The sequence below is a fragment of the Miscanthus floridulus genome, chromosome 12 (genome assembly GCF_019320115.1).
Source record: "Miscanthus floridulus cultivar M001 chromosome 12, ASM1932011v1, whole genome shotgun sequence".
In the NCBI taxonomy this organism is placed as follows: domain Eukaryota; kingdom Viridiplantae; phylum Streptophyta; class Magnoliopsida; order Poales; family Poaceae; genus Miscanthus; species Miscanthus floridulus.
Window position 1 is genome coordinate 49,716,794 of NC_089591.1, and position 20,919 is coordinate 49,737,712.

The 20,919-nt window shown below is 43.2% G+C and overlaps 2 protein-coding genes and 1 long non-coding RNA gene across 5 annotated transcripts; 2 read left to right on the top strand and 1 right to left on the bottom strand.

The window, feature by feature from the left end:
- Positions 1–237: 237 nt before the first annotated feature.
- On the top strand, positions 238–1,542 carry LOC136495284 (uncharacterized). Its single transcript, XR_010768961.1, has 4 exons — positions 238–330; positions 991–1,033; positions 1,153–1,275; positions 1,356–1,542. It is a non-coding gene; the product is annotated as an uncharacterized lncRNA (long non-coding RNA).
- Positions 1,543–8,177: 6,635 nt separating this feature from the next.
- On the top strand, positions 8,178–13,623 carry LOC136495408 (cryptochrome-1-like). 3 transcript variants are annotated; one of them, XM_066491346.1, is made up of 5 exons: positions 8,179–8,821; positions 9,431–9,649; positions 9,984–10,690; positions 10,793–11,598; positions 11,980–13,623. In XM_066491346.1, the coding sequence occupies exons 1-5, from the start codon at positions 8,473–8,475 to the stop codon at positions 12,029–12,031; spliced, it is 2,133 nt and encodes a 710-aa protein (XP_066347443.1). In that variant the 5' UTR covers positions 8,179–8,472; the 3' UTR covers positions 12,032–13,623. The 3 variants fall into 3 exon arrangements, with proteins under 3 accessions (XP_066347446.1, XP_066347443.1, XP_066347444.1); XM_066491347.1 differs by having other exon boundaries at positions 8,180–8,821; positions 10,793–11,615; positions 11,980–13,520; XM_066491349.1 differs by lacking the exon at positions 9,431–9,649 and having other exon boundaries at positions 8,178–8,821.
- Positions 13,624–13,755: 132 nt separating this feature from the next.
- On the bottom strand, positions 13,756–19,929 carry LOC136495411 (ubiquitin carboxyl-terminal hydrolase 4-like). The gene is made up of 6 exons (XM_066491354.1): positions 19,664–19,929; positions 17,011–17,127; positions 15,564–15,662; positions 15,064–15,249; positions 14,796–14,977; positions 13,756–14,486 (listed from the first exon to the last, which is right to left on the bottom strand). The coding sequence occupies exons 1-6, from the start codon at positions 19,784–19,786 to the stop codon at positions 14,087–14,089; spliced, it is 1,107 nt and encodes a 368-aa protein (XP_066347451.1). The 5' UTR covers positions 19,787–19,929; the 3' UTR covers positions 13,756–14,086.
- Positions 19,930–20,919: the final 990 nt, after the last annotated feature.

A 20,919-nucleotide genomic window follows, 5' to 3' on the forward strand; every position in this document is an offset into this window, starting at 1 on the left:
CAACTCCAATCGACACTTAGAACTAGTTATCCTTAACCTTGTCGTCCATCCTCTGAAAACCGAAACGATTTCCATCGTAGGGGCATGACAACCTCGATTGCCCAATCGATCTCCATTACCATGACCTAACTTAATTGCCTCTGCAAAACACACGTTAGTCATAGTAATCTTGTATTGACATTAATCACCGAAATCCAACTAGGGGCCTAGATGCTTTCAACATTCATGCAACACAGCAGGGCATTAGAGCACAACAGATTCCCTTCTATGAGGTGCAACCAGGCAGCAAAATTAGTAAGTTGAGAACACTGCGACAGGTAGTCTATAAAAGTAAGTATTAGGAACCCCCTGAAGCTTACATGCCTGCAATATGTAATAGCCCATGATCTATGTGCTATTAGTATGCCTGCAATATGTAATAGCCCAGGTTTATGTCAAATGATCATTTTTTCTGCTCCAATGATGAGTGATTGTCTTGAATAGCTGTTTTCAGTAAACTTATTGTAAGAGTAGCTGCAGAAATGTTCTGACAATGTTTTCAGTAAACTTGTTGTAAGAGTAGCTGCAGAAATAAACTTACATCTAATTTATTTATTTTTGTGGTTTGCACATTTAGTTTTCTCATGTTTTACACATTCAGTACCTAGCAAAAGTGTGACTGGCTTTGTGTATATACCAAGTTGCATTATTCAAGTATTTTACTGATAAACTGGATATGGCTTTGTGCTGCAGCAAAGAAAATAAAAGAAAATGTGTATATACCCCGTTGCATTATTCAAGTACTTTACTGGAGTAATAAACTGGATACTGCTTTGTGCTGCTGCAAAGAAAATAAAAGAAATGACCTTTTCTTATTGCTGTATCATGTCCTATAATTAATACACTGTTAAGAGTGGACAATAAAAATAGAAAAGTATACCTGGTTATTTTCTCCATATCTCTATAAAAAAACTTTCGAGGACAATGATAAATCTTCTTCTACTAGTGCAGGTCCTTAAGAGTTAAGAGTGGACATTTACTACTTTGTCTAAAGGTATGCTTCCTGGAAATATGTATGATATTGCATAAATTCTGTGTTATCCTCCCTCCTTTAATTATGCCATGGTGACTGATAGTGATATAGCTTTTGATGGTGTTTTTGGGGTCGCGTAGGTTCTCAAACTTAAGGCCGTGTCTGGTATGAACTTTGCTGGACCACACCACAGAAGAGGTCCAGGGACGGGACTGAACAGGAGCTAGCTATTTCAGGACGCAGACAGGCATCACAGTGATTCGGTGAGTCATTCAGAAACAGCTTTTCACCAGCTGGCCGGTTCCTAGTCCGTTCACTCATTGTCTGTTTCTTAATTCATCAGTGATATTGCAGAAAATCCAAAAAGCTTCATTACGAACAGCTGGATGTGCAGGTTCGTGTGCTAAAAAAGATGGAAAATTGCTACAGTTGTTTCAGTATAGGAAGAACTGTTAATAGAATATGTCATCTATTTACATTACTCGGGATATTGACAATGATGTATTTGAACCATTTGATTTAACATTTGTTTGAACCATCTCTTGTATGGGTTTTGTATATTTTATAAAATGCAAATTATCTGGCGTGTTTAATATTTATATGCTAGGTTGTCAAAATGTTACTGTATGTGGCCTATTGAAATGAAATGGGCTTTCTTCCAATTAAATATGAACAAAATGCGAATTTTAAAAGTAGTGAGCCAAAAAAATTGCTAAATTGACGAGCTATAGATGGGCTTGGCTTAAAATAGGCCCATGATTCCAATGAACACGCAGCCCCGCCAAAAAACGGGCCAGGCCAAAAATCAGCATCAATAGTGGGCTTGGCCCATTATATGCCTGCTAGGATGGGGTAAGAAAGAGTGACATAAAATAAATTGTTATAAACTTTGTGACACCAAAATCAAAGTCATAGATCTATGACGTGAACATATAAACGACACAAAACATGGTTTAAGGCGCATGGTTTTTGGCGCAAGCTTTTTCGTCAATCTGGTGTCAGAAATGTCAACCTATGATATAAATTACAGATATTATGACAACAACAAAATGACATAAACCCTAACATCTCTTGTAGTGACCGGACAAATTTGCAAGGTACATGGTGGACAATCCACGAATGTCACAAATAGTTTCCTTGGAGGGCAAATATAATGTGTTTTATGATTGAGAGACCGAAGATGATAGTCCTATGGGCAAGAGGTGATGATGGGACAGCCAAGTTCCCGGTTTCTTAAGTTCACGGGACGAATGGGGTATATAGTCAATCTCGTTCCTTCGATTAACGGTACGCGTACCAAGTGTAACGGGAACGTGTTCCCAGAATGATGAACATGATTCTAATTAAATTGGTTGATATCATGAATGGATTAATTAGCACAAGTTTTCACTAAAGGTAAAACTTAGAAAGTTATAAAATAATAATAATAAAGATAAAATATATAGCTGAACTCGTCATGCGGCCTCTCCTCTTTGAATTTTGGGCCTTAGATTTCCATCAAGTGGCCAGGCATTCTCGTGGTGTGGATCATGTTTCATCAGTGTTAGGAACAATGTTTCATCATGTTCCCATTCCACGAATTGGAACAGTGTTCCCAGAACGTGGAACGTGGGACTAGTTATAACGACATAGGAACATGATGTTTGGAGGGGGGGGGGGGGGGGGGGGCTTTGTTCCCTGTGGAATAATGACGCGTAGCGCGAGCTCAGTATGCTGGTTTCAATTGAAGAGGTTTACACATTTCTAAACCAGCAAGGGCGTGAATTAACTTGAGTTGTATCTTGCACAGTCAAAATTTTAGACTTCTCCTAGTGATGTCGGCTTCTTCTAGTGTTTTAGCATTCAAAATTTATTATAAACTTTCCCTACCAAAAGTCTTCTAGTGAGGATTCCCATGTACTATGACTAGTGGTAGTGTTTTATTACTACTTTAAAATACTAGGAGAATTTCACCATTTTGGTAGTGCTTGTAGGTTTTGGAGTATGGTTCGAATTGCATGTAGAAGTTTCAAGATCAATCAAAATTGAAAGGTAGAGGCTACATATATCTATAGTTGCAACTTGAGTAACCTAGTTGCTCTGGTGGTAGGAGCTTATAATCTTTCGCAAAAAAAAGGTGGTAGGAGCTTATAAGGTAGGGTAAGATGTTTGATGTAATAATCAAGCAAAAGCAGGAGTACAATACTAATGTGGAAATTTCTATGTGGCTCAAACAGTCATCATTCTCAATTCAACAATATTGTGTAGTCAACTAGACCTTGATGAATATGTGTCAAATATCATGTATGAGTCCTAATGCATTGCATGGGACTTAGAGTTGGTGTCAGAACTCTTTCAACCGGGCCTCTTCTAATGACAAACTGGTAACTGTGTTGTGGTTTTATATATGGGAGTGCATGCATCCCCGCCTGATGACAATTGGATAAGTTGGGCCGGGCGTGGAACTGGATTCCATGCATGGTTTCGGTCAGTTGGTGCCAATGGCCCCCGATGAAGGTCCAGCGCGGGAATATGGTGCGGCACGCCAGTACAGGGGCCGGGGTGGATACGCGATACGGCCATACGGGGCACGTCAGCTGGTGCAGTGTAGATGAGGACCACGTCCCCATCTCCTCGCGCGCCAGTGGCGTCTCCGGCGACGCCGACCGCATGAAAGCCAGGGCCTGAGGGGGCGTGGCGGCGCAAAAAAGAAAAAGAAAAAGAAAAATCCGGGCCGGAGCGGGCAGCTAGCTATTGCTTACACGAACGGACCACGGAGCCGGGCGGCCGGCCGCATCATCTCTCCCCATCGTGGAAATCGCGCGCGGGCGCGGCCGATGGCGTCGCCGTCGGCGCGAGCGACTTTATGCGCCCATCCACACGCAAAAGCACAAGGGTGTGGCGCGGGGCGGCGACAGCGACGCCCGAATGGAATGGAATGGAATGGAATGGAATGGGAATGGGCATCATCCGCGGCCCCCACGGATCTAATCCATCTAATCCCCGGCCGCTCCAACGCACGGCGCGGACTTGGAGCACTGAACAGCGTTGGGTTCGTGGTTTGCTTGCGATTTAGCAGCGTCGACTCTGCAACGAATTTGGGGACTTGGAACACTGAACGGCGTCCCTGTTTTAGAGCAGCAGTGTGCTCTCGATCGTGCTTTTCCGGACATGAGGTGACAACAGCGCGGTTGCGTCCGACGTGCCATGATCATGTGTTTCAAGATAGGTTCTCTTATCGTCTACAGACCAAAGGGAATATATTCGTCACTAGGATTTGGATGCAACCATGTGTCAAAGTTCCTCGAGCCTTCTTCCCTAGATCAGTAGGTCAAGCACAAGTGCACGGCGCTCTCAGAAAAGGAAAAGGGGCCCAATGCCATCATGCGCCCAAGAAGGAACTGCTTTGCATAAAACTTATCCGGTGTTACAAGTGCGTGTGTCTGTGTGTTTCATCGTATGTTAGGTTACAAGTGTTTTAAGCGGTTTGTTTTAAACAAAAAGGACAGCAAAGGTTTTTGAGGTCTGTTTAGCATAGCTCCAACTTTAAGATCCTTATAGCATCTGAAGTTTTTTTTTTTTTTGGAAACGGGCATCTGAAGTTTGTAGGACTAAATACGCATACTCCTTCCGTTCTGAATACATGGTATCCAAACAATTTTAGCATCAAATAAAGAAGTCTAGCAAAAACTAACTTGCACCTCACTAATTATATAGTTTGATTGTTAACTTTGCTTAATTTTCTAGTAACGCATGGCTTAAAAAGGCATGCATGCATGCACTGATTTCAGCTACCAATTATCAGTCATTTTCCGCAACATGGTGTTTAAAAGACATATATACGAATGATGTTTAAAAGACAGGGACATATAAATGGGGTTGAGCAAACTAGAATACCTTATAATTTAAAATAGATCTTGAACCTTAAATATATTGTATTTTAGGACCAAGGGACAGGAATAATCATGTATTTTATCTAACATAGAAACATAATTTCTCAATCAAATACGAATGCAACTCTAGCTCCAATGGAGCTAAGATACGAAGCTGGAGTTTCACCAAACTGGCTAGTTGTGGTCGAGTGGTACAAAGAAGCTAATATTGTAAGAGCATCTCCAAGATTCTTTCTTCAATCAACTCTTTAAATCATCATTTAGAGAGTTATTTGAATGGCAATCGTTCTTAATATCTTTTCACCATCCAATAGGTTCTCAATATCCTTGTGCGCAAGTCAACCCGTTCTTCATCTTTGGCTAGCGAGAAATCTGGAATAGAGAATGACAATATTTGGAGATCTAATTAAAGAAATTATTGGGGGATATTTTTTTACTAAAATCTCTATTCCTATTAAATGAATGATAAAAAGAGACTCTTGGAGTTGATCTATAGATAAACTTATTTCCTTATAATTATAACTTCAAAGATGGTACGATAAAAGGTTTGAACCAACCATGAAGACTTTTTCTGGATAAAGTTTGGCTTTGCATTAGATAAGACGGACTTTTCTTGCAAGCATTAGATAAGACATTGAACATTCGCACCAAAGGAAAATGGCAAAGGTAGGGTTGTGTTACTTTGAACACAATGTACAGAAAAGGCACACACGTGATGTTTGCTAAATAACCAAATATGCCCCTCCAAACTTTATGGGATGCCTTTTGCTTTGAGATATTTAATCCTCACTTTTTTATTGTACTGTAGTTACAACCTTTTGCTACCTGTTTCGTTGCTTAAAATGAAGTTATCTTATCTCAATGAGAGCAAACCTAGTATTTCACGGAAAGTTGATAAAGAATTCCACTAATAACAGACCGTTTCATTCTTTTGAACAATTAGAGGAATTTATCAGATCTTTTTAGGAAGCCTCAAATGACCATAGAATTAGTTTAGAAAATAATGATACTTCCTTAAAGAATAAGGAAAATTTTGCTAAGAGGCACCGCTCAAAGTGGAATATGCTGATAGACATCGCCAACAAGGAAACATGTCTAGTACTATTACGAAAGTGTATAGATTTGTTGTAAGACTTGTAACACACTACACCGATTATTTTACTCATTTCTTGGATTTTAGGAGAGAAGGTGAGAAAAATGTCTTTTCTATCCTTGTCTTCAATCTCCTGCTCTTCGTTGTTCATCCCATTGCCACGCACATGGTAGGGACCTCCCCGGCGGTGCGGCCATCCATGGTAGGGACGGTGATGAGAAGGCAGCGGTGGCATGTCAGTCTAAGAGTTAGAGGCTGAAGAGAAAGGTACAAAAGACATTTCCCACCCCTCACTTTTGAAATCTAACAAATAAATAAAATAATTAGCGCGACCACAAATTTATAAGCTTTCGTAATGGTATTGGGCATATTTCGCTGTTGGCGATGTCCAACAGCATATTATACTTTTGAGCCAGGCTCCTGAGCAAAATTTCTTAAAAAGAAAGAAAGTATGTTATATGTGCAGGTACAAGTAATTTCAGGGTTGATTTAGTTTGCTCCCTTGATTGACCTATCCCAATTTTCCCATGCTCATTTGTTTGCTTTATTACACTTCTTAACGAGTGAGCCATAGCATTGGGTTGTGCCCTCCAGAATTAAACTAAGTTCGTATTTTTCTAAAAAAAAATTGAGTGACAAACCATTAAATTTGGACGGCAATGACTAGGAGTTGGAGGCGATATTTGGGCTAACCAATTAACTTTCGATAATGATACAGTTAGGGCGTCCAGGCGTCCGCATGCTTCGCTCACTCCTGCCCGCGCCGCTTGCTCCCGCCCACGCCACGCGCCCTTGCCTGCACGGATTCGCCCCGCCCGCACTGCGCGCCCTGATCGCCACGACCGCCACCATCTGCCCGCGCCGCCCGGCCCCGCCCGCTCAGATTCGCCGCCTCCACCGTGTCGCGTGGACGCGTCCCGCCTGCTATGGCCGCTCTATTCGCCTGCAGCAACTGACTCCAATGCATCGGGGTGCCTCCATCCGCTTGTCGCGACCGCCTCTACCGTGTTGGGTGCCGCCATCCGTTGTCTCGGACACCTCCACCGCCGGCCACCCACGCCATGTTGCGCTAAAAACACATGTTGCAAACATATGTTCCAGGTTTTTCAAATGTTTCAAAGGTATGTTGCAAGTGTTTCATATGGATGTTGCAAACGTAGATCCGGATGTTGCACATGTTGCAATGGGCATACATGTATGGTCAAGAGTTTGTTCTAAATGTTTCATATGTTTCAGACGTATGTTGCAAGTGTTTTATCTGGATGTTGCAAGTGTATGTTCCAAATGTTTCATCTGTTTCAGACTATGTTGCAATTATTTTATCTTAGTGTTGTAAAAGTAAGTCTGGATGTAGGTGTGGAGAAACCCAAGCCCTCGGTGGTCGTGCTATTGCCCGAGCAGTGACATGGAGAAGGTCGGCTGCTACGGCTCTCAAGTGTGGCAAAGATGGAGGCCACGGACGTGGGAGCAGTGGGGTCGGTATTCCACGGCGGATCAGGCGGGATGGGGAGAGGGATGGGCGCGGACGAGGAGTTGCGTCGGGCGCGGGCGCAACCGTGGAGCTCCGTCCGGACGAACGCCGCGTTCGGAGCAGGACGGGTGCGAGCGAGGGAGCTGCGGCGGAAGCAGGCGCAGGAGCTGCGTCCGAATGGCCACCGTGTCCAGACGTGCGAGTGCTAGTGTGGAGGCCCTGTTCGGCTGGCTGAAAAATGGTTGATGCTGATGCTAATTCGTTATGAGAGAAAACACTGTTATTTCGCTGAGCATTCGATGGAGGTTCTGTTGTGCACAACGTTTGACTGTTCGGCTTGTTGTATGTCACCTTTACTTAGGAAAATCACCATGTTTGTTTTTGTCCAACATGTTGTATGGTACGTTTGAGAATTGAGATATTTTTTCCACGAATTCTCCTAGGAATTCTTTTATGCTCTAAAATAATTGTGTTTTTTTTGCGACTTGCTCTAAATAATTGTTGATTCCAGTTCATAATTAGATTTGGCTCATGCCCAGTCAGCTTAAGCGATTTCTCCCCTTTTTCTGTCAGATAATACTATTGTAATACAAAGTAGGGAATATTATATAGAGGAAAAGGGTGAGGACCAGGAAGATAAATGGACAAGGAGAAAAGTTAGATCAAATCTAGCCAACCAATCCCGATATCCACAGCCTCTTTCTCCATTGGACCAGAACTGTCCCAGCAAAAACCAGAAGCACCAACAGCAAGAGCACCAAGCCACCAACACCAAACAAAAAAACGTAGTCAAATTGTACATCAGAAATACATATACATACAGAGAAGAAAAGGGGAGGAAAAACATTACTCTACAGCTCGTGCGCCCACTCCACCACTGTTCTTGGGAATCTTTGGAAGGAAGAAAGCAGTGGGTCTCAGCTCACCACTCATTCCTGGCTTCATGGCTTCCTGACGTCCTCTCCTCCTGATCCAAGAACGCCGGGGGTTCTTGGAAGGAAAGTTCTGGGATTGGTCGGCCATCATGTCGGCCTCGTCCTCGTCCCTGTGCGGCGGGGACCCGGCGATGAGGAGCGTGGTGTGGTTCCGGAGGGACCTCAGGGTGGAGGACAACCCGGCGCTTGCGGCGGCGGCGCGTACCGGTGGGGAGGTAGTGCCGGCGTACGTCTGGTCGCCAGAGGAAGAGGGCCCTTACTACCCCGGGCGTGTGTCCCGGTGGTGGATCAGCCAGAGCCTGAAGCACCTGGACGCCTCGCTCCGCCGCCTAGGAGCAGGAAAGCTCGTCACGCGGAGGTCGGCCGACGCCGTCGTCGCGCTGCTCCAGCTGGTCCGCGACACCGGCGCCACGCACGTCTACTTCAATCATCTATACGGTCTGTTCCACGTTCCACCCAGTAGTGGCATATGTCTGTCTGAGCTCAGCTTTTTCTAAGAAAAAATAGTTCTTTTTATGTTGTTAGTTCTTTTTATATTATTATTACTCAGCGGTTGTATCCAGGATTCCCCTCCTTGGTGTGTTGTTCATGCTTCAAGATTAATTCTTGAAATTGGCTTCACTAGATAAAACAAATCAATTGCAATTTTATTTTCTTTTTGTTTCACTATTCATCTGATTTGTTCCATGTTGAGCAGATCTTTATATTATTGAGGTAGTGCTATATCAAGTACTATTTGTAACTCCACATGTCAACTGCTTTCCAGTTGAGCAAGAACCCTGGTCTCAAGTCTTGAGTCTTGACAAACCTCCACTTGTCAACTGAGTAAAATCCCAGCCATCTCCTTCTTAATTCACAAAAGTTCTTTGCTTCCCTAGTTCCCTAACCATCCCAATGGGGTATGTCAAATTCCACATATTGTAGTACTGTAGTACTGTAGTTTTCACTCCATTGTTTGCTTGTCCTGGTACTAAGAGAACATGCTTTAGGCCTTTGAGACTATCTCATATTAGATCTTACTCAATCACTGTGTCACCATCTTTTCAGACCCGATCTCACTAGTCAGGGATCACCGGTTGAAGGAGATGCTGACGGCTGAGGGCATCGTTGTGCAATCTTTCAATGCGGATCTGCTATATGAGCCATGGGAAGTTGTCGATGATGAAGGGCAACCATTCACCATGTTCGCCGCGTTCTGGAACAGGTGCCTCTGCATGCCGTATGACCCCCCTGCACCACTTCTGCCCCCGAAGAAGATCAATTCAGGTGCTTGGAGAACTATGAGTTTAAATTTTCTAGCTTCTACTTGTACAGATAGCTTATTGACCACATATTGTTTTTGACTTCCGATGCATCATGCATTGTATATTTTGCAACAAGAGTACACGCAACTAAAGAAGATTACACACAATTAAAATGCTGAGTTATCTGTGTTTGTCTTCTGCAAACAATGTACCATAACTTATCCTTGTCCAATTACTAGTAGTCATTTAGCTCTCCAGCTGGTTGATCAGTTAACCATAGTATCATAAGCATTGTGCTTGTGCTACAAGTTCATGTTGAATTAGCTCTTGAGTTGATTGGCCGAAATTTTGAACAGGTGACTTATCGATGTGTCCATCGGAAGATCTGATCTTTGAGGATGATTCAGAGAGGGGAAGCAACGCTCTTCTGGCCCGAGCATGGACGCCAGGGTGGCAGAACGCAGACAAGGCACTGACGGCCTTCCTCAATGGTCCATTGGCTGACTACTCAGTGAACCGCAAGAAGGCTGATAGTGCGAGCACATCCCTACTCTCACCTCACCTGCATTTCGGTGAGCTTAGTGTGCGCAAGGTTTTCCACCTAGTTCGTATGAAGCAGCTTGTGTGGAGTAACGAGGGCAACCACGCTGCTGAGGAGAGCTGCACCTTGTTTCTCCGTTCCATTGGCCTGCGGGAGTACTCTCGGTACCTGAGCTTCAATCACCCAAGCAGCCATGAGAGGCCTCTCTTGGCGCACCTCAGGTTTTTCCCCTGGGTGGTAAATGAGAGCTTCTTTAAGATTTGGAGGCAGGGAAGGACTGGGTACCCGCTCGTTGATGCTGGCATGAGGGAACTGTGGGCAACAGGATGGTTGCATGACCGGATACGTGTGGTGGTTTCAAGCTTCTTTGTCAAGGTCCTTCAACTTCCATGGCGATGGGGTATGAAGTACTTCTGGGACACATTACTGGATGCTGATCTTGAAAGTGATGCACTGGGCTGGCAGTACATCACTGGCTCTCTTCCTGATAGTCGAGAGCTTGACCGCATCGACAACCCCCAGGTGCGTGTAGCTTTTAATTTCTGAATAAATCAGGCCACTTAGTAATGATAAATAATACTGAATACTGATGCATTGTCATGGCAATCAATTCTTTGATGCCAGTTTGAAGGCTACAAGTTCGACCCGCATGGGGAGTATGTCCGACGGTGGATTCCTGAGCTCGCAAGGCTACCGACAGAATGGATACATCATCCATGGGATGCACCTGTTTCTGTGCTGCAAGCTGCAGGAATTGAGCTGGGATCCAACTATCCTCTCCCCATAGTTGAGCTAGACGCGGCCAAAGCCAGACTGCAAGAAGCCCTATCAGAAATGTGGCAGCTGGAGGCAGCATCAAGGGCCACCATGAACAATGGAATGGAGGAAGGCCTCGGCGATTCCTCAGAGGTTCCGTTTCCTCAAGAATTACAGATGGAAATCGATCGGCAGCCAGCCCAGGCAACAGCCAATGTGCCGATGACTGCTCGGAGGCGTGAGGATCAGATGGTGCCTACCATGACCTCTTCATTGAACCGAGCTGAAACAGAGGTTTCCGCCGATCTAGGGAACAGTGAGGACACTAGGGCACAGGTTCCGTTTCATGCACATTTCCATCCCCGAGTTGAGAGGGAAGATATGATCCAAAATACTGAAGGCCCTGCGCCTAGAATCAATGGCACTCACCAGCACAACATCTTTCAGCAACCTCAGAATCATAGGCGAGAAGCTCTTGCTCCATCAGTGTCGGAGGCTTCAAGTAGCTGGACCGGCAGAGAGGGCGCTGTGGTCCCAGTTTGGTCACCTCCTGCAGCATCAGGCCATTCAGAAACTTTTGCTGCTGATGAAGCTGACGTTTCTAGTAGGAGTTATTTGGATAGGCATCCACAGTCGCACCGGTTGATGAACTGGAGTCAATTATCACAGTCATTGTGAGTTCGGATGCACGGTAACTCATTTGTTCTCACTAAGTTGCATTGTTGTTGCATTAGCATCGCAATTTGCAGCTTATCATGATAGCAGGCATGATTAATATATTACTTAACGTCAACAAAGTGTCTAAAAGATGATGCTTTCTACTCGGTGCAGAAGGCTATAACAATTTAAATAAACCAGGGACATGATCAGTGTGGGGTCTCCTATTTTGGTGGTGGTGGTGGTGTGTGTGTGTGTGTGTGGGGGGGGGGGGGGGGGGGGGTCATTAATACTGGTATATTTTTGGAAGGGAAAAACTGGTATATGCTTATGTAAATTTATCAAAGGCCTAAAGTAGCTGAAATGGCATCTAATATTTGATGAAACTTGAACTGCAGGACAACAGGCTGGGAAGTGGAAAATTCTGTGCAGCCAAACTTAATCGGTTAGGGTTTTCTGAAGATGGAATTCATATGTAGATTGTCCACTCAACTGCTCATCTATATATAGTCTGATGGGATGGAAACCAGGCAGCTTTTCCTGGTGGTGATTATAGTTGTGTAAATCTCATCTTCTAGAACGTGTGTGATCGATATAGTGTGGTTGGCTTTAAAAAGTCACTATCATTGATCAGACAACCAAGGTTTTGTGTATTTTGAGCCTTTTTTTTAGGTATGTGATGTATGTAACTGTACATTCCCTTGTGTTTCTCAGTTAACCATTGTTAGTTTCATTCTTGCGTCTTGTATAGTTGTATTACTGTTTTATGTTTTGCCGGAGTTGTGGAGTAACTTGCTCCGCGGCTCCGCCCGGGGGATTTGGAGCTCTACTATGGTTCTAGGAGACAGTACGGTTATGATTAGGCCCTGCTTAGCATGGTCCATTTCTTACTAGGGTGTGAGGAGGAGCCAGAGCCGGTAAAGCTGAAAATGGCTTCACTCGCTTCAAGTTCATTTACAGTACATCGAGAATCGATGTATTATTGGTTTTTGGCTAGGACCACTGCCAGACCACAGCTTGCAGGCAGAGGATTGAGGGCCCTGTATGCGACCATGGGCTCCTTAGACGCAGAGGTTGGAGGGCAACCAGCCATGGTTTCTCACAAAAAAAGAGTGCATGTTTTGCACTCTTACTTGTCTTGACAACGTTTAAATTGTTCGCGAGATCTTTTGTCGTACGATCCTTGGAAAGGTGTAGTCAATCAACTATTTCTAGAAGCATCTTGGCGGTTGTTAGAACATTGCGACACGACATGATCGTCATATCATGATTACTTGAGCACATCAATTTGATTGTGGCAAAGCCTTGTTATATGGAAAGGCGCGAGAAACAGAAGCGCGATGATTGACGGGGAAAGAAAGAAGGGATCCCAAGAAAGAGAGAGTTTTGTCAACCTTAATTATCATAGTACTATTGAACAAGGAAACGTCATCGTCGCCATAGCACTGTATCAGCTATGATTAGCCCCGTGTTACCGGTGTGATGAATGATGATGAGCCGAGGGCGAGCTGGCCTCCCCTGAGCCTTGAGATGCATGCCCCATTGTTGCAGCGGAGAGGCCAGCCAGACGGCACTGGCTAGATCACAGCGATTGACAGTGAGAGCTCAGAGCTGCCGCCACGTGATGCTCTACCGCTGCCTTCCCTCATGCCGTTGTCAGCGTTCCTGAAGATATGCAGCGGCACGCAATCAACAGAGGACGTGATGCTACAGAGTACAGATATAGGTGCGTCTGTCACTGTCGACTATCGAGGCCGCCCGACTGCGTTGAGCCTGAAACTTCCTGCCGGTGGCTCTGCTGCAAACCGCGCGACGCGGCTGCCGACGGGCGACTGGGAAACGGGGCGCGCTCAGCTTACCAGCACTGCGCCCGCATGGATTCGCCAGTCCAGCAGTATTGAGAAAGAGAAGCACATAATCAAAACACTAAACACTAGTGCCTGGCATCACTGGTCACCACACGCTCACACCTCACCCGAATGTCGAATCGAGATGTATATTTTAGCACATTGACGACAAATGCAAGCTATTACACAGAATTTCAAAGGAGAAGCAAGTCTCCTCTGAAGGGCGAATCATTGGAGGCTTTTAGTAGAAAATACAGTACATGAATCCACTGCACGATAAACTGAAAAAAAGAAAAACAAACATGCCACATGATTCCAGCGTGTACATGGATCAGAGCTGGTAAATGCATTCGAAGTTATGAACTAGAATTGATGTACAGTGTGCCCAATAGTAAAGTCCCACTCTTTAACAAAAGATGTTAGCCCTGAGAAGAAACTGGTCAGGCGAACTTAAAAATTACACCTTATTTCATCGTTGGGAGCTAGATTCCATTATCCCCTGTACACTGAAACCACCCAAAATCTGGCGTCCTCACCTCATACAACCTCTTCGATTCCATGGAGGTAATGAAATAGTAGCTGTGTAGGTACAAGAGTGAACTTGCAAGCTCCAAAGAGAAAAAAGGAGAAAAGGAACAGGGAAGGTGAATAAACCAATCTAACTCTTCCCACCAAGCCCCTCGTAAAACAAGATGTACCCATGGTCTGTGTTGCCTGAGTATTCATGTGAGGAACCGAAGAATGTTTGTAGGGTCTGCTCTTCAACCATCTCGACATTTTCGTCGTCGAAGAACAACCAGTGGTTGTGGCTTTTGACAAGGCTTACATAATGCCCATGGTTGGGGCCACTTCCGACATGGACCACAACAGCAAAGAGGGAGTACTCAGTGTCTACGTCGTCGGATGTATTACTGAGCTTCAGTTCCATGGGGAATACAACCCGGTATGAAAGCTTCTTATACCGGCCAAGCTGCTCAATGTACTTGAAACGCTTTAGATGGATCACCAATATGTGGGGAGCCTTCTTGATCTTCATTCTCTTCTGTGCTTCTTGCAAACTGGAATGCGACCAAATAATGGAGTTCAGCAGTAACAAAAAACTAAAGTCAAGATGATGGTCCCTTCCATAAGGTAGCTACAGCATGATATTTTTCAAAATCTACAGCATAAATTGGGTCCAACAACGGTATGAGGGAACCAAGGTTACTCAGGGGTCAGGGCTTTATGCTGTCGCGGAGATCTACCAAAACAAAGTGCCCCCACCATGTAGGATGACAATGACCAGTAAAATTGACATAATTCTAAAGCAAAGAATGCTGATGATGATGACAAATAAATACAACCCAAGGGAAACATGGTATAGTTACCTGCAGCATTTGTCGCAGAAGAATTTATCCTCTGCATTTAAAGTCTCTGTAGAACAGAAATTTTTCAGGCAGCTTGTGATAGAACTATTTTGTTCAATGTCAACACTAAGATCAAGAAATGTTTCATCCCTTGCAGTTACTGTTTCACATCTTAAGCATCTTGTTTCGTTGGTCAATAAGCCCTGCAAAGTTTTATGCATGTAAAGATGATGATAACTTGAATCTAGAAGAAAAGATACACAAGGCACTTTTCAATTAGTTCAGTCACCTGGAAATTTTTATGGACCAGAGTAACTGGTGGTTCTTTTTTAACTCCATTGGCTAAAGGTTGAACTGGGCCATTTGGAGCTTTTTCAGGAGATGACAATTGGGGCGAATCCTTAGCAGCACTTGACTCTTTTTCCAGAATATCAACAAGTTCATTCAAAAGGAAATTTAAGAACTCATGTGCATCCTACAAAGAACCATGGAGACATTTTAGTCAAGAGAAGTGGCTGTTTTGGAGCTACCATAAAAACTAATTCATTCCTGAAATAACTGCTTTTGAAGCTACCATAATAATTAAAACATTTCTACAATAGCAGAAAAATGTGGGCACATCGCACATGAGAACACATGCAGCACTACACTACAAATAACTCATATCCATTACTTAAAGCTAAAGTAAATATTGCTATACAGTTTGTTACTGTGTCAATCCAACACAGTGAGACTACCATACTACAGTAGATCAGATGAAATACATTGCTATAACATGGTGAGAATTACCTGGTGCATGTAGCTGCGAAACAACTCATTCTGTTTCTTCACTCTCTGAACAAAACGTTTTGGAGCAATAACACCGGTCTTTTTCTTTGCTTGGCTTATCTACATGATACACAATGAGCACCTCTTCATTCTTTATGGTGGAAAATTTCAATATCATGCAGTAACACTGATACACAAGGATGAAGTGAAACAATGCATTGACAACAAAGATGTCAAGTCAAAGACCTTTACCATACAAATTTAAATGACATCAGGATCATATTATATGCAATGTTAACAAGTCATCCGACTAATCTTGATTAGTCAGGCTGATAGGTGCCATAGCAATCAGTTATGCACTGCGATTAGTCGGGCTGGTCGGTGCCATGGCGACTAGGATCAATCAGACGATTTGATAACATTGATTATATGTCCGGTAATTAACAGTAGAACAGCACCCATTACCTTAAGCAAGTTGTCCAACAACCAATAGCAAAGCAAGAGACAGTACAATAAATATTTTATAGCCACAGGCACCAAGCTCACATTAAGTACGACTTGGCATGAGATTCATTATTCAAATGCCAAGTGGTGATGCTATCCAAGCATGCCACATGTGCATGCATGATGCATCCATGAGTGGGTATGTTGCACGAAATTCAACAGATGCATATAATATGTAGCGATAGGCCTATAGCAAAATCAACACTAACAGGGGGTTTCAACTCTTAAAATAAAAAAAGGGCGTACCAAGTGCAGAGAGCTCCCGCTCTGTGAACAACTAAAAAATATGATTTAGCAGAATATGGGTTTTCAGCTTATATGAGTATTATACTATTATATCACTTTTAGTAGGAACCAAAACTAATTGCCCAACACCTAAATATATTAAACAGCATAAGGAACATGGAGTGCCAAGCAAAGAACTACATATCCATGAATGGACCTCTATTGGCAGTGTCATCCAAAGAAAGCTATACATATACAGCTAGGATACTGCACATGTTAGAACTTCAATGCAGCTAACAAAAGTTAGTAAGCAGGAATGCAGCATATATCCTATCAGGAAAGGGCCAGATAATTGGAGATTTTCAAAATATTAATGTGTTAAAGCCAAAAAGGTATCTGCCAATAACAATAATTAATAAGCTCATATAAATATATATAGAAAATGAGAAGGATTTATTTCATTTACAGTGCCAAGCGGGTAAACTCTACACAACTATCGTCACCTCAAAGCAAGACAAAATAGACATTCTTTGTACAATTGTACAGTTGTACCACATGAAACCCAGATATAGCACTACAGCTGCCAACCTATGGAATCATCGTTTCAACCTCTAGTCTAAGTGATACCCAAAAAAAGTCAAATTTTACCAACAAATTACGACACTCTATGCTCATTTTTACAAAGTAATAACATTTAGAGTCATTTATATCATTTGGTATAATCCTATCTACATGTTACCTGCATAAAAAGGTCGGCCAAACAAGTCAAAAGATTTTCCTCAGCATCACCTGGAGTTTTGTTATTTGCATAATATTCCAGTAACTGCTCCCTGAATGGAATGCAAAAATAAAGTGCCTGAAACAAGAGTATCAGTGTCAGATTTATGAAAAAAATGCATTTGACAGAAATTATACCATACTAAATACAATATTTTGCACTGAGCTAGCATATGAGAAGTAGAAAGTATTGACCATTAGACAAAGTTATGTTACACTGATCTACCTGGTCTTGGATCATCTCAAGACAGCAATTGCAAATTGCAATACACATTAATTATCATCTCTTAGTTTTTACGCTGAACACAGAACACAATGGTGCTGGTGCAGCGGGAGAATTTGACAAAGTGAACACAGCAAATGGGGAAACAACAGGATTGGTTGCTATTGGCTTTCTTCATGTAGTGAACAAATATTGAATGCTTGTAACTCGTAAGCAAAACATCTTATCCAATGGCATCAACTCCATGGGAATAATTTGTTAGTTATCACAAGCCTAGCTAGTTGTTGCAATGTACTGTTAAACTACAGAAGAACGAAACTCGAAACCTAATTGGTTCATTGATTTCACTGCTTGCTCCAGACAGCTAGCAATTTGCTAAAATTTGTCCAATTAAAAGACAACAGGAAACCCACTAACTCAAGGATATCTCATACTACTTACATGCAAATTATCAACGGCAACAACAAAGCCTTTTAGTAACAAGCAAGTTGGGGTAGGCTACTTGCAAATTATCAACATAAAAAAAACTTTCACCAAAGACAAATTGGTGTATGTTCAGGAACCGAAGCAAAGAATGCAAATATTCTAAAGCGGACAAAGACAGTGAACTGCAGATAGCTGCCTACCTCAGCATCTAATACTTGTATTAAGAAAGAAAAATTGCTCTCATACAACATAATGGAAGAAAAATTGCTCTCATACAACATAATACTCCTTCCTATACTGGATTCTATTTTACCACTACTTACTTTCACCTTTTGCTCCATCGTACCACATTCCTATATATAGGATTGACCGATTGAAGATCGAAAGGACAGAATAGATCGAAAATCCAATCAACACTGCCTTCATCTCTCCTCGTCTTTCCCAACACTTCTCCTGCATGGAGCATTTATCCTTCTCGCCCCAAGCCTGCCAGTGTCAGACCTCATCCCAACACCAGTGCCTCCCAACCAGATCCAAGCCTCCTGCAGCCGCCACTGCCAAATCTGGCCATCCCCAACGAAGCCACCGCCCCATACAGTGGAAGGTTGGAAGCTTGAACCAGCAGCCGAAGCATAGCCTTCATGATGCGCTGTACTCTGACTCCTAGGAGACACTTGAATTGATGAGTTGCTGTGGTGCGGCAGTGGCGAGGAGTGGCAAAAGGTGTGGGGAAGAAGCTGGGGTGGTACCAGCGGAAGGGCATGGTATTCCCCATGGTATCAAGGCCTGCAGGAGTGGGTTCAGGAGGGCAAGAATGACCAGAGAGAAGGAAGACGATGCAAGAGGGATGGGTGAAAAGGGAGGTGGTCTAATGCTAAAATAGTAATCCAGATATAGGAAGTCGTATGTTTGCAAAACAGTTCTGTGAGTGGTATATAGGCAATTTGGCCACTAAGAAAAGGAAACCCTGTGAATTACTGGCTACTTAATATGCTATAAGAAGATGTAGACAGGTTTTCAAAACAAAGTTTTGATTAAATGACTTGAGTAGATGACATATTCCAACTTAGGTATTCAAGTCGCTCTTCTAGCTCGACAACCTGGTGCAAATGGTTTGGGTTCATGCTCAAGGAGATCTAGACCAGAGGTAACATTAAATAATCAAGGCAAGTGAATCACGGAAAGTCAGAAGCAATTAATTTCCAGAGTGGCAGTTTTCAACTAAGAAACGGATACATGCAGGCATTATCTAGACACCCCTAATTGCAAAGCAGTCTTTGCATGAAGATTCTAAATCTGTCAAAAAAAACGCGGGGGAGAAAAACACCTCTTGTTAAATATTTCAGTTACATGCCACAGCCAGATTAAAATTTTCAAACCTATGGATTTTAGAGCTATCATATAAATGGGTGGTCCTGAGATGCAAGAGGATTGCGCTTACATCCCAACTACAAGTACTGTGCTACTGGCCGTAGTCTGTAAGCATGCTACAATGGCAAGTGTTCAAAATGATGGATATCTATGCGTTCGTAACTTCTTATATATATACTTCATTAGGCTATGAAGCTAATAATGATGGTACAGAGTTAGCATAACCAAAAAATCATATGTCAGGCAGCTCAGAACAGTTTGGACTCACATTACCAAAGGACTTCTCATATCAGCACATATGTTACATTACAGTAGCACAATATCGAATGCATTGAGCAACTACTATACAAACAGTTTCGATTGATTTTGTCAAAGGATTTTAATCATATCAGCACACACATCACACTACAAACGCATATCTCGAATCTGGCAAGCAAGTGCTAGAACAGCATAATATCTAGCATATACACACCTGCCGCCTAAACAGATAAATAAAAGCACCAACCAGGCCGTTTCACCACACTACCGCGCTTACCAGTATCAAGCCAAGCATAACCAAGCATCAAATCTACTAGCTGTTGGCACGTATCCATACCTGAAGGACACTGTTGCAGTAGCAGGTGTTGCCGAAGTTCTCGAGGCCGAAGTAGCGCTCGCCTTCCGGGAACTGGTCACCGAGGGCCTTCTCAAGCTTGGAGCCGCTGGCTCCCATGACCATCCACCGGTCCCACCACCCAGAGGCGGCGCCGGCGAGGTACCGGAACCCTGACCCGAGCCCTGAGCGGCTCCTCTCGGCAGCCGACGAGGCCTCCACCGTGGGCGATCGCACCGGATTTGCCGTCCTAGGGTTTGGTGGCTCGCCGCGCGCGCGCGCGGCGGAGGGAGGGGGGGGATAGGAAGTGGCGGGAGGCCGATGTGAAACCCTAGGGGTTTCGATCCGAGTGGGCGAGCGCGGCGAAAGGTACGAGGATTGAGGAAGTAATCGCTGCTGCTGCTTCTGCTACTAGCACTGGCGCTGCTGCTCCTTCCGTTGGGGATTTCTCGCCTTTTTCGCAGGCGATGAAACGGGAGGACTCGCTTGATTTAGATCGGCCTCGCCTTGGTGGTTCTTGCTGTTTGCCTGTTTCTGTTCGTGGGCAAGCATTTCACTGGATCTGTGGGACCCGTGCCTATCAGTATTTCTTTACTCTCTTTCTACCGCAGATCTGAGCGGTTTTTGTGGCTGCTGTGGTCTTAGGAATTCATCGTCATGCAACTACTCCCTGCATCCCTTCTTCAGGGCCTGATTGCATTGAGTAGCTAGCTAAAAATTAATTTAAATTAACTCTAATACATCTAAGCCCTTGTTTAGTTCGCGAAAAGTTTTCTCAAAAAGTGCTACAGTACCTATCACATCGAATCTTACGATACGTGCATAGAGCATTAAATGTAGACGAAAAAAAACTAATTGCACAGTTTGGTTGGAAATTGCGAGACGAATGTTTTGAGCCAATTAGTCCATGATTGAACACTAATTGCCAAATAAAAACAAAAGTGCTACAATAGCCAAATTTCTAACTTTCCACCAACTAAACACGGGCTAAATAGAAGGACTAATAGGTGGATTAATTTTTTAGACAAGTCTTCAACTATTTGTTAGCCAATAACAGCTAATGTAAAATAATTTTTAGCTCAACTAATAACTAGTCATATGTATTTTAACATGTTCTAAATGTGGTTCCCCACCTTCCAAAAAATCAAACATACTTAACTTTCTTAAGATATATATATATATATATATATATATATATATAAAGTAAACTTATTTGAAAATATAAATATTACTAATATATTTTATAAATTTAACAAATT